The sequence below is a fragment of the Anopheles arabiensis genome, chromosome 2 (assembly GCF_016920715.1).
Source record: "Anopheles arabiensis isolate DONGOLA chromosome 2, AaraD3, whole genome shotgun sequence".
NCBI lineage: Eukaryota > Metazoa > Arthropoda > Insecta > Diptera > Culicidae > Anopheles > Anopheles arabiensis.
In genome coordinates this window covers 40094650-40108342 of record NC_053517.1, presented here as the reverse complement: position 1 = coordinate 40108342, position 13693 = coordinate 40094650, and the positions used below count along the sequence as shown (strand labels likewise).

The window sequence follows — 13693 nt, the reverse complement described above, 5'->3', positions numbered from 1 at the left end:
TGACAAAAAGCTACACTGGATGCATTAAAACAATGGCAATGTTTTTAATTTTCAGTTGTTGGAAATTAGCTACACGTTTAATGTAAAATATGTACCCTCATTGAATTATTTCACTTAAAGCTTACTTTCATCCCACACGCTTCACGAAAGCTTTTCCGTCCATCGAACGCAAATGAATGGCAAGTGCCAGAGAGAGAAAAAAAGAAATCCTTCCGTTCGGCAGGAAAGGAAACTCTCCCCGCCAGCCGACCATCCCTAATGCCAATAAAGCGTGCAGCTTCCGGTGGCCAAAAACCGCAGCCCCGTCAGGCCGGGCCAGATCCGCGCCAGCGAACCGGCCAGGAAACTATTGATTAAAGAAGTATTTTTCTCAAGTCTTTCCACGCTTTCGCTTTACCGTGTGCTCTCGCAACCTTGTTTTTTTTTCTTCATCACATTGCCAGCCCTTCTCCCACCCAAACGACTCCTTTCGTCCGTTCCGTCCAGCAGCAGCAGTTTCTCGATTGGGACGAACTCTCTTGTGCCGCCAGCGGGAAGTATAATAGCAACTGTTGATGACACTTGAAATCATACTTCAAAAAGTCCTGATTCTGCAGTTTCCTGCCTGGACGCGCTCCTTCGGCGCAGGTTTCATTATCCTCTCCATAACATTATTCATCCGCGATCCTCGCGCGCTTGCTTTTCGGGGAAGAAGCTACAATGGCATTGTGCACACGGTCCTTGGGCGCTCCCGGGTGCGCCGTGGCCGTACTGCCGTAGTTACTTAGCATATTGTAACGGACCATCCCCACTTTTCCTGCTCTTTGCAAGGGGCTTTCCAGTCTTTTGTTGGATTCCAGTCAATCTACAAAAAAATACACGCGGCTATACGGGCCGATTAAGCGTGTTGAGCGGGCTTTGCACGGCCATTTCCCCCCTCCATTTCCCACTCCTGGCCATGTAAGCGGATCGGCCATTTTGCTTCGCTTGCCTGCGAAAGGCTGACAACTTGCCAGCAGTCGTGCTGGCAGTGCTTCGCTGGAGCTGAAGGTTGCCGCCCGCTGGCAGAGCGCCGAGCACGTGTGTTTTGCCGTTGCCGGCCCGAAGATGACATGCGGCTGGTGCGATGCAAAATGCAGCAAAACGGGGCGGCGCATAGAGCCGGCAACAACAGTGTGATAAGCACGAAGTTCAGAAACATTCGCTTCACGGACCGGGTTCACAATGTTTCTAATGATTTCCACTGTTTTTTTTTTATTCCCGTTTTCCTCATTCACAGCAAATACAGCAAAAGTCTAGACGCAAGAGCACTCTCGCGAAAAAAACACTCAACTCAACGTACTCTGGAGCGCTTGGTACCTCGAAGTGCACCGAAATTACAGCGAACCTCCATTACAGAACGGAACGCCGGTCAGTAGCGGCAGACACCAGTGGTCTGCGGTCCTGTCCAGCAACTAGTCGCAGCAATCTGATTGCAATCTACCATACAGCCGGGTGCGCACAATCAACCGGGGGATACAACAGGAGGGGCACAACGGAGCAAACGGAGTGCACGGAGCGCAACAAAAATTCCATAGATATGGTCCGCCATGGTGTCAACAAACGGTGGCCCTTCTACTGTCGCTGCTGCTGTTGCCGCTGCCGGTACTGCTGCTGCTACTGCGGCTGCCGCTGCTGCTGCTGCTGCGGCGGGGTCCGCGTCCACCCTCAGCACCGCTGATGCGACACAACTGTTCATCAACACAACGCTTGACTCATGTGCCCTTAAATATGAAGAGTTCGTTATACCGAATACAGGTGAGCCCGCGGCCGTTTCTGCCCAGTGGCTCAGCACTTTCTAACCATTTGTATCCTTCTCTCTTTCCATTTTTTTTTGGCGTTCTAACTCTAACCCCCTCCACCACAGTTCCTTACTGCAACTGGACCTGGGATAGCATACTATGCTGGCCCCCGACACCAGCCAATTTGACAATAAGACAGCGATGCCCTCCAGCACACGGAATCGATACCTCAAGTGAGTGTTTTACGAGTGGGCTCTGCCCCGGATGGGAAATTGGTGGATTGGCGTGTGCAAAAGTTGCTTGCGTAATTGGGTGCTTTTCAACGAGCCTGGGAGGACAGCGCAGAAACAGCGATGATTCAAAAATAAAAGCTTCAACATGGTAACCACCATGGGAGTTCGAACGCCGAGCATCACGTCGTAGCAACAAATTTGTGGTTTTATGCTCGTTTTTTGTTGTTGCTGCGGTGGGGTCTCTTTTTGCTGCTTTCCGCTATAAAAGGATTTGCCTGCTGGGGGAACCCTTATCGGATACCATCCCGCAGGGGGTTGTAGGGGAGGGAGGGGGGAAGTAGGAGTTGTAGCAAAAAGGTATGGCAATAATATGCTAAAGTACATTAATCCCGCCATTCATACCGCAGCTTATTTGCGGAAAGGCAGCAAACAACAACAACAACAGCAACAAAACGCATCCCTGAAATCGTCGACTTCAAAACAGCCCCATCGTATCACCCCCATCATGGATGAAAAACGTACACACACACACATCAGCATCATCATCATAATCGTTTGGCAAATGTCAGTGAGAAAGCCGACGCTCCTACAGCTCCATAAAAACGGGCACCTGGGGGGGAAAGGATTTAGCAATAAACAAAACCACCCCCACTCCCCCAATGGTCCCATAATAAAAACAAAAAAACAAAAAAACACGCAAACTTGCGCGAGCTTGTGGCTTTTCGGCACTCGGTTGCCGGAGACGTTCGAAGCCGTCAGCCGTGGGGTCCTTCGTTTGGTGAAGCCCGCGTGATCCCAGTGTGCTGTGGAGCTTTCGGATCTATGCTTCCATGTGTGTATGTTTCCAGCAGGTCACAGTAAAAAATCCTTCCTTGCCACCCTCTTGCATGATGCTCGCGGGAGCAATGTTTTACTTTTTCCCCGACTTTCGGCCCCCCCTCAACCTAACGATTCAACGTAACCATTCGGTCGTTTTGCCAGGCTTTGGTGTATTTGGGAAGATGAGGGGGAAAAAAGCCTGGAAAAGGGGGATTTACCCCAAGAAGGGGCAAGAGCTTTTTGCGCCCGTTTGCACGTTGGAGCAGATTGCGCAACGGCAGTGGCGCGCAATCCAACCTGTTGCCCGTGTGCTGGGCTCCTCCACGCCACGGTACACATGTTCGGTACAGTCGTGTTCCCTTTCCTGCTTCTGTGTGTGGGTGTGTATGTATGTGTACGTAGTTATGTTGCGTGACGATGCCGGATGTTGTCGGAAGCTCCCGCAATGTAATACACCCAGCTGGGCTGGGCAAAAAGGGACACGTGAGCCAACGAGAGACTAGGATTTGGTGCGGCTGCTTTACCACCCACAAAGCGCAAATGGGAAAAGCTGGTTAAAGGATGAATCTTTTCAAAGGCTTTTTTTTTGGGAACGGAAGGAGGGAGGTGCGGCCCTACTCCAACCACTCATGGACACACAATAATGACCCAATCGAGGTCATTATTGTTCGGTTTTTACGGCAACATATCATTCCATCCTTTCCATCCTGTAATACAAGGTGTGTTGTGAGATTAATTGAGATGGTTGGGCGTATTTGTGTGTGTGTGTGTGTGGGTGGGATGAGGGGGAGCAGCTTATCGTTTAAGCCGCCATGATGAGCATCGTTACGCAAACCTTGACGTAAGCTGATTTCTCGTCCTGGTGACGCTTTCATGGCTGCTTTCCAACAATACATCGCCTCACTCCAGTGGATTCGGGGAAAAGAAAGGAAGAGTTTGGGTGGGAGGGAGTGCCGTTTTTTTGTTGTTCAGTTGTTGCAACACAATCCATTTATTTGCTCTACTACATCTTGCGCAACCGAGCCGGTATCCCACCATCAAGAATCGGTTCCACCTCTTCGGTCGGGTTACGAAACCGGTGTGCAAACCCTACACACAGGTAGGAATGCATTCTTAACGACTGTATGAGCCAGCAGTGGTGGGCAAACTCCTCTTCCCTCGCAATCAAAGGCACATGCAATAAGTGCACGGTGTTTTGTCAAACTACTAACCGCTGCCAACGCAGCGCATTGGTAGGATTTCGGGATCGGGAGCGAAAACGAACTGTTATACTGGCATGTGCATAGGCGCCGCCTGTTGTTGCACTGCTCTCGGGGTACACTATTTGCAAAGCGCCTCAACCGTCAGGATCTGCTGGCACGCCATCTTCTTCTCCTGCTTATATTTATATTGTATTCCTCTTCCTGTTCCCCCCTTCTCTCTCCCACCACGAAGAGTTTGCCGAACGACGATGCAGTGCCGAAGGACAGTGGGAGGGCAAACCGGGCTCCCCGCCAACCCTTCACGGATGGACCAACTATACGCCCTGCTACAGCCCGGAAGTTATACAACTGTTTAGAAAGCTTTACGCCAGCGGCAGCGACGACGAAGCGAATGTACGTACAGGACACATTTCTTTCGCGCAATTGCCGCGCCACCACCACCACCACCACGGTTTAAGCTGCTATTATTAGCCGAGAGCCAATTCGAACGCAGACAATAGTGGTGGTGTGGGCCTAGTATAAGTGGATTGATGTTATAATTCTTCTTCTTTTTTTTGCAGGACAAGTTTGACATTGCCGAGCGAACGCGCACACTGGAGACGGTGGGATTTAGTCTTTCACTAGTAGCGTTAATTGTTTCGTTAGTCATATTTTGTAAATTTCGGTAAGTGTTATTTAGATTGGAGTTTTTTTGTATAAGTTACAAGTATGACAATACGTCGTATTAAGATGTTCATTCTTAAGATAAGATTATATGGTTGGGTATCTTTAAACCTTCCGAGTCTTTGTTACAGCTTGGACGAGCATTAGAAAAGGGCACTTGTAAACTATGTATCTTTAGACACAGTTTAATTACTTGCTATTCCCATACAGAATAAATATAACAGATGGACTACTTGACCGTTTTTTCAGACATAATAAAGTCATGTATTCTTTAAACCTCTCTTTTCAATGTATCAACTTTTACGTATTCCTAATTTGCCAACTTGTGGAATAAATTCAAGTCTTTTAGATAAAAAATATTAAATATTTAATTCGAGATTCGCAGGATAAAAGAATCTAACAACTGCACAAGAGTGTGTGTTCAAAAAGCTATCTCCAGACAGGACCATGAACACCGTGAGACACTTCTCTGTTTGTCGGATGAGGCCTATTCGGCATTTATATCCCATACTTCAAATCAAACATAGAGAAATTGTCATGAGCGTTTTTTATGGCACCCTGGAAGCGAGTTGCAACAGACAACTGGTTGTAATTGGTTGTATCTTTAAAAAACATCCTATTGTAGACCGTTTTTACAACTTATTGCTTAGAATTACGGACACTTAACACCTTTTTGGTTTATAATATTTGCTTACTGATTCAAATATAATCGACCATGCGTCTGTTTATCTTACTTTACTGAAACAAAACCTTCTAAATATGAGGGGAAAAATAAAGCTTTCCAATCATATCACTCGAAACTCAGAAAATCTATGAAACTGCAACAATTTATAATTCATATTTCGGACAGTTTCGAGCTAATTTTCCATTTGTTTATAATCTTCACATTCACATACACACATACTTTTAGTTTCTAACGTCTTTTAAGGTCCGCACATCCAATTCTGAGTGTTGGTGTCCTCTTAGACCGACAGTACGACGGTCTTACTGACCAACCGGGTTTGGATGATGTTTATCTTTCACTCGTAGATGCATCGAATCGACGTACTCTGCAGCGCGATTCGACGATCTTCCCCGTATGGCCATCTAGGCATTAAACACAGCGTTGTTTTATTATTATCACTGAATCTTTGTTCTTGTTATTATCACTTTCTAAAAACATATTTTTATGCAATTAATCACGTTTTAATGAAATTCTGAGCACAATATGTTAAAACACCGTTGTTATTACGTTGATAACTAATTCTTCAATGCATTTCGATGTACTCCAATGCATCTGAACCAGATTAATATGAGTTAGTGAAGAAGTTACCCTACGCGTCGGCTGACTTTTTTAGCAAAACTGCAGATAATGCCTACCGGTGGTGAACTGACTGAATTGAAAAAAAAAATTACCGTGGCATCAGGGCCTATTGGAGGTCAGATACATTTTAAATTGATTCTGGTACATTATGTCAATTATGTAAAATTAAAAAGCGGTATGGGTATAGCCATAATGGATATTATTATGTGATGAATAGTCAATCTTACGGAAATAGAAATGCCTAAGCACTGATAAATGTCCCAAGAAAATGTTGTTTATACATCGAAATGATTTTTGGAGAGGCTTTGGATTGATTTTTGGATTTTTTGATGTTGTAATGTTATAGTTTAGCTTATAGAGTTTGTGTATCTAACAACTTCATTTATCTCTTAACAAAAGTAGGATAAGTAACTGGACCAAGGGAATGTATCAATAAATGATTCAAGACACGACGTATTTGAATCTACCCAAAAACTCCCAAACTAACACGTTGCCTGCATGTGTTCCTGAACCATGACGCACACTACTACTTCTGCCCTTTTCCCGGCAACACCGACCGAACGAACAGCGATTTGTCTTGCAACGAATTGGTTATTCATCGTTTCAATTTGTTTTTCTTTTTTTCTCGTTTCTTCCCCTCTTCACACCCATCCAGCGGTCTGCGCAACAACCGGACGCGAATACACAAAAATCTGTTCGTTGCCATGGTGATACAGGTGGTGATCCGCCTGACCGTATACATTGACCAAGCGATCATACGAAGCGGTGGCAAGAAAGGCAACGAAAGCTCCCGCCAAGGAATCGATAACACTGTAAGCAAATACGGGACACGACGGCAGCTGACACTGACTTTGGGCAAATATTTAAAGTACAATCGACCCCGCACAATTGCACCATCCTTTCCGGTCAAATCCGGTTAAACACACAGCAGACACTGGAGCATGGACGGTGGAGGCGCGTGTGCAATCGTCCATTGCAATGTCGGCCTCTTTCCTAACACACACAGTCACCAACCCCTGCCAAAGATGCCCTTTTAGCCGGTGCAGAATAGCCTCCTGCCTCCTGCCTTCCTGCCTGCTTTGCGCTCCTTGTGTTTGCGCTATGCAAATTCCGTGTGACTTTGAGTGCTGCTTCAGTGGGCAGAGAGGCAAAAAAATGCAAAGATCAAACAGCATAATCCACCCACACTCAGACACACACACACACACACAGACATTGTGTCCTGTTGCAGCCTGAAATCTCGAATTGATACATGCGACAACTTAACTGTTTCCTTTTTGTTCTCCTTCCGTGCAGCTTTTCCTGTGCGAAGCGTCGTACGTGCTGCTGGAGTACGCCAGGACCTGCATGTTTATGTGGATGTTTATAGAGGGACTATATTTACACAACGTAGTGACGGTGACAGTATTCCAGGGAAGATTTCCCCACAAGCTTTACGCGATCGTCGGCTGGGGCGGCCCACTCATACTGACCGTCATCTGGGCCATCATAACCGCGCAGTACATCCGGCAGCAGAAGTAAGTGGGTTGGTGAGATGATGAAGTAGCTTCCGAAAGGACAAATGGTACAGTTTTTTTTTTGGGTTTTTTTCCTCTACGCAGATGCTGGTGGGGATACAACTTGACGCCTTATTACTGGATTTTGGAAGGTCCAAGACTAGCAGCTGTCGTGGTAAGTGTTTGCGCGTTGATTCATTAATTAACCCACTAAGTGAACGTTTATCGTGCGGTTTTGCTTGCAGTTAAATTTCATATTTCTACTCAACATTATACGAGTGCTGATCGTGAAGCTGCGCCAAAGCCACACCAGCGACGTGGAGCAGGTCCGGAAAGCGGTCCGGGCGGCGGTCGTCCTCGTGCCGCTGCTCGGCATCACCAACATACTGAACATGACGCAGGCACCGCTCGACAAGACGGCCCTCGAGTTTGCCATCTGGTCGTACGTGACGCACTTTCTCAGCTCCTTCCAGGGATTCTTCATCGCGCTGCTGTACTGCTTCCTGAACGGGGAGGTATGTGTTGGTACCGGAAAGCGCTCGTTTTATTGCAGCGCAGAATTTGGTTTATTTTCAATTTAAATCAAACTAATCCCCCTCCCCACAAAGGTACGGACGGCACTGATGAAAAGCATCAGCGTGTACCTGTCGCTCCGTGGGCACCACGATTGGGCGATCCGGCGCCAGTCCCTGTTTTCCGCCGGCTATCCAACCGCCCCAATCAACGAGACACCACACGCAGGCGAACCGCAACGGTAAGCCGGGCACAGGGTCGTCAGCCCTGTTCTTTTTATTCACCTCACTTTCGATTGCCATTACGATTTCATTGCAGCACCCCCAACACCAACAATAACAACAACAACAATAATAATAGCAGCAGAAACGCCGCCAGCAACAATCTGCTGGCCGGGGCCGCCAGCAGCAACAACCATCACACCGCCAACGGTGGTATGGCCGGCGGCAACGCGAACGGTTTCCGGTGCGGCTGGTTTAGCCGCTGCTTTTTAGTACAAAACACACCCACCCGTCCGCACCGGAGCCGGCCCCGCCCGAGTCAGTTGTATTCGATATTTCCGACTAGTTGTGTTGCCTCCCTGTGTCTGTGTGTGTGTGTCCTTGTTTGTGTGTGTATTTTAGTTCCGATTTTGGTTTTAGTGTCCTTCCTTGTACGTATGCCCATTTTACCGTTTTTTGTTTCATTTTTTTCTATAAATTACTTTAATTTTCATCACTTTCTTCAATTTCAATCCTGCCGATTCACAACTGCCTACTCGATGCCTCATTCTAATCACGTTTCTCTTCACGTTACAGAACCAGCGTGTGATGGCGGCTGGCGGAACACGCCCGAAGTAGTACACCGATCCAAGAGACTATACGAAACTAGTAAAGCTTTACCACACACACACCCTCCCCAAATGACTACCGCTGCAGTGAGGTGAAGGTGTGTTGAAGAGAGGAGTCAATGGAGGAGCACAACACACACGCACAAAAGAAACCAACACATTGCTATATCAGGGCAGCGCAACAGAAACGTGGCGGGGAGAAGCAACGCACGTGCGACGAACGCACGCTTAGGGACATTGGGGCGTGGAGGAGAGCAGGAGGCATTTCGAATTTTATATAAACGATTGTTCTGCCGCCAAAACTTTATTTAAAAATAGCAAAAGGGAAAGGGGCAGATGCGGACGGAAGGACGGAAATTTATCAAATTATTGCTTACGTACGAATCGAATTTACTCTGTTACAGATCGTAGGTTATAATGGGGCAAACGGGGCTGATTGTTAAAGGAAAGAACCCTTAGAAAGGGGGGAGGGGGAGGCACAGAGTGGGTTCCCGTTCGCTGTTTCAATATACATTATGGCACATATTTTATGGAGGGAAGCGCGAGGGACGACAGAGGAGAAGATGTTACTAATATTAACGATTGTCGATTGTTTTTTGTCGATTGTTTCGTAACTGGATGAGCCTAGCGTTTAAGGGATGTCGCAAACAAATACGTAAAAAGAAAAGAAAGAGCCCAAATCTGCACAGCAGCAGCAGCAGCAGCACTACAAACAAACAAAGCGAAACCTAACGCCCGAAAACGCGCAAAAGGGGGCGCAGAAACGGCTTTAGATTGATTTATGTGTAAAAAGCAAAGCAACGCAAACTTCAAACCGAACAAATAAATGCAATGTTGTCTGTTTTTGTACAATGTGTGTGTGTTTGCAGTGGCGTATTAATAGTTTGTTTTGCACGATTTTAACATTTATTGTTTAAAAAAATACCTCCTCCAACAAAGAGGCTGGGTGATGCGTTTTTGGATCTTAACGTTAGGAAACAATTAAATTGTTTGTGCCGTTTTGAATAACGGCCTGTTTTTTTGTGTGTGTTTGGTTTCCAACAGCTCACACTTCGCCCGCGCGCTTACGAATTCTTCACCGGAATGCGGGTAATGACGCTCTTCACCTCCGTGTACGCCTGCAGCCCATACTCACCGTTCTCGCGCCCGTGGCCGGACATTTTGTACCCACCGAACGGGGCCTGCGCCGACAGCACGTTGTACGTGTTGACCCAGACGGTGCCGGCCCGCAGCCCCTGCACCAGATAGTTCACCTTGTCGATGTCCTTGGAGAAGACGGCCGCGGCCAGCCCGTAGTCGGTTTTGTTCGCCCGCTCGATCACCTCGTCGAGCGACTTGAAGCGTATCAGCTGCTGCACCGGGCCGAAGATTTCCTCCTGCGCGATCGTCATGTCGTCCTGCACGTCCGCGAACACGGTCGGCTGGATGAAGTAGCCGGGCAGGTCCGGTACCTTGCTGCCGCCCGCCACCAACCGGGCGCCCTGTTGCTTGCCCGTATCGATCAGCCCCAGTATCTTGTCGTACTGGGCCCGATCCACCTGCGGACCGTGCTCGGTGGTCAGATCGAACGGGTTGCCGACGGTGCGCTTCTTCGCCCGCTCTGCGCTGCGCTCCACAAACTCGTCGTAGATTTTGTCCTCGATGAAGGTGCGCGACCCGGCACAGCAGCACTGGCCCATGTTAAAGAACAGCCCGAAGTGGGACGTTTCCACCGCGTGCTTCATGTCCGCATCGGACAGGATGATGTTCGGGCTTTTGCCGCCGAGCTCGAGCGTGGTGCGCTTCAGATTGCTCAGCCCCGAGCCCTGCTGGATCTTTTTGCCCACCTCGGTCGAGCCGGTAAACGCCACCTTGTCGACGTCCGGATGGTCGACCAGGGCGGCACCGGCATCACCGTAGCCGGGCACCACGTTCACCACGCCGGGCGGGAAGCCGGCCTCCTTCGTGAGCTGCGCCATGTACAGCGCGGTCAGGCTGGTCTGTTCGGCCGGCTTCAGGATGACGGTGTTGCCGGTGGCCAGTGCCGGACCGAACTTCCACGCCGCCATCAGGATCGGGAAGTTCCACGGGATGATCTGGCCGCACACACCGACCGGTTCGTGGCGGGTGTAGACGAAGAACTCGCCGTCCATCGGTATCACCTTGCCGTGGTTCTTGTCCGCCCAGCCGGCATAGTAGCGCAGGTTGCTGATCGCCATCGGCACGTCCACGTTGTACGACATGAAGTACGGTTTGCCATTGTCCAGCGTTTCCAAGCTCTGCGGAACGAGAAGCAACAGCAGCGATATTGTAGCAAGTGCAACAAGAGATAAACTTATCGGAGGATTGCCTTCTGATACCGACCGCTAAGTACACCCGATCGCGCTCCATCAAGTCCGCCAACCGGTACAGCAGTTGACCCCGCTTCGATGCATCCATCCGGCGCCAGGGCGATCCGAGTCTAAAAAAACACACACCAATACAGTTAAATACTGACTAGCATGACTCGGCAAAAAGACAGACTCACTTAAACGCATCTCTGGCCGCTACCACCGCCTGATCGATGTCCGCCTTCGTGCCCTGCTGGATCTCCGCGATCACCTTCTCGCTGGACGGGTTGACTGTGGGGAAGGTCTTTCCGGTCGAACTTTTGTGCCACTCATTGTTGATAAAGATCTGCCGATAAGGAGGAGCATTGTAGCAGGCGCGACCACCTAACCTCGAGCCCGGAATGTCTCCGCACAGAGGTCACTTACCCCGGTGTAGAGGATCTCGGGAGAAGACTTTGGTGCCGGCACCGAGTAATTCCGGCAGTGTGCGGACAGTGCACGGAAAGCGCTGGACAGTTTCACTGCACGATACATTGCTAGCGAAACAAATGGACACAAATTTTACACTTATCAATCAACAAAACACTCCCTTTATCTGCCCACTGTACGCTGTCTGATAGGAGTGGAATGAACGAATCCGCTGCTTGCGGAACCAAATGGAGATGAATGTTGTAAAAGAAGCAAAAACACTCACTCGCTTCTAGCTAGGTTTTTAATGATCGTACGGAGGGCAAAAAGATCAGCAGAGCTTTAACGATCGCGGCTGAAATGTGAATGCAAACGAATAGCAGCACTACTAATCAGAGATGCCGCACACACCACAGCGTAATAAATGTGCAAAACAATGCTGATGGATTTCGTTCGAGGCGCAGGGCTCGTACACACGCATACCAATACACTTGGGACCGGCCGGCTAACCCTGCTACCATTTTTTTCTCCGTTTGTTATTTAACTGTCACGCTGCTTAAATGACGATTAAATGACGACTGATGATGAATGTTTCAATTGGAATTGGTTTCGTTTGGTTTGGTGTTAAATTTCATCGAAAAACAAAATGTTTTAAGTTTTTTGTGTGTTAACCGGAATTCTAGTGGAAATTCACGGACTGTTTATGAACGCAAAATCTTGCGACGTCCTACAATTTAGATTATTTTACAGAGCCACTGCTTTGGAAGCATATAATTTTCATTCAAGGCAATTGAAATATTTCAGCCAGCACATCATAAATGATTCTTTTTATCGACATGTCCTTATTTGTAGGATAGAATTTCTATTTCTACGCTCACTGCAATAACTAGTCCTGCTAATAATTTTCGATAATTTTATTTTTGATTTCAATTAAAGATAAAACCGTTTTGCTGATGAACTTATTTAGCTGATATTGCCTATATGATGTTTAATCAACAGTAAAATGGCAAATATTGGCCTCCTAAGGTCTGAGTCTAAGAACTTGTTTTGGAAAAATTTGTTCACTGACAACATTTCCGGATCTATCTATTTATTAAAAAAAAAAAACTGTGCACGTATTTGCTCACAAAAACATTCTAAAATTAAGTTAAAATTTTGTATCCCTTTCTGTATATAAAAACGTCCCAAATTGTTCCTACAACAAATAACCCAAGCGCCACAGATTAAGCTTAACCGACTGGAAAATCAAATATCCACGGAAAAAAACGAAAGCTGCATAGCTTCACAGGTTTTCTCAACAGATGGCGTTACATAACTCATTATTTACTGTCCATTTCTTGCAATGTGTTTCGCCTAGCTTCATCTAATCATGGTCTATATATCCTTCTTACTTTCCGAGCAAAAATCAATAAGAATGGTCGTGTGGTCAGCTACACGGGTATCAACACCATCGACCATTACCCAAATCTCACTTGCTTCAGTTCTGACAGTGTACATTGGAGTTTAGTGTGTAAGAAATCGTATCGCCGTTCTAGTGCTAGCGATGCATAACTTCAATGCGAAACAATATTACAGGCGTACCCTGAGTTACGACCTCTCGAGTTACGACGATTCGACGATTGATTTTGATTTTGACAGTTAAAAGTTGTTATTGAGACGAAATTGATACATATTTTTGAATTTCTGTGCAGATAACCGATACAAACATATTTCCTCAGATTCCACAACTCCCCATCTTGAATATCTATATTGTGTAAACGGCTTTTGGAGAAAATAATACATTATCGTATATTGTTTTAAATAAAATATACGATTTCATAGATTCCGACTCTTCAATTTCGGTTATAATCTTTATATTCACAGATATTCGACATACGACTATTTCGACTTACGCCTTGCTTTGGGACATTTTTCGGTCCCAAATACAGTCGTATCTCGGGGACACCTGTATAGTACAGAGGGAAGGAAAACCTCTCAAAGCGAGAAAAGCTCCACTGTGTGGCTATCCCGCCTACAGTTGGCGCCACCAGCTTTTGTTGCTATTTTTAGAATGCATCAGTCGTTCAGCGTCTCCTAAACGAAGTCTTTTAGATTCCCTTTAGGTTGAGAGCTTGAGCCGTTTAGTGGTCGTTTAGTGGATTTAAACATGAAACAAATC

At 47.1% G+C, this 13693-nt stretch overlaps 2 protein-coding genes across 6 annotated transcripts in view; one reads left to right on the top strand and one right to left on the bottom strand.

Annotated features, from left to right (window-relative positions):
- Positions 1–9674, top strand: part of LOC120908488 (PDF receptor) — a 29494-nt gene extending 19820 nt beyond the window's left edge. Inside the window, exons 4-14 of one of the 5 annotated variants that reach the window (XM_040319497.1) lie at positions 1259–1776; positions 1886–1993; positions 4247–4407; positions 4575–4678; positions 6636–6792; positions 7277–7497; positions 7582–7651; positions 7722–7991; positions 8085–8230; positions 8350–8641; positions 8787–9674. In XM_040319497.1, the coding sequence (XP_040175431.1) occupies positions 1569–1776; positions 1886–1993; positions 4247–4407; positions 4575–4678; positions 6636–6792; positions 7277–7497; positions 7582–7651; positions 7722–7991; positions 8085–8230; positions 8350–8641; positions 8787–8828 (1779 nt within the window). In that variant the 5' untranslated portion in view covers positions 1259–1568 and the 3' untranslated portion in view covers positions 8829–9674. Of the gene's footprint in view, positions 1–1258; positions 1777–1885; positions 1994–4246; positions 4408–4574; positions 4679–6635; positions 6793–7276; positions 7498–7581; positions 7652–7721; positions 7992–8084; positions 8231–8307; positions 8642–8786 lie in introns of all 5 variants that reach the window. The other 4 variants (XM_040319496.1, XM_040319498.1, XM_040319495.1 and 1 more) reach the window with 4 other exon arrangements.
- Positions 9675–9676: 2 nt separating this feature from the next.
- Positions 9677–11977, bottom strand: LOC120908490 (aldehyde dehydrogenase, mitochondrial). The gene is made up of 5 exons (XM_040319500.1): positions 11822–11977; positions 11554–11663; positions 11325–11473; positions 11162–11258; positions 9677–11076 (listed from the first exon to the last, which is right to left on the bottom strand). Exons 2-5 carry the CDS (start codon positions 11659–11661, stop codon positions 9883–9885), a joined length of 1548 nt encoding a protein of 515 aa, XP_040175434.1. The 5' UTR covers positions 11662–11663; positions 11822–11977; the 3' UTR covers positions 9677–9882.
- Positions 11978–13693: the final 1716 nt, after the last annotated feature.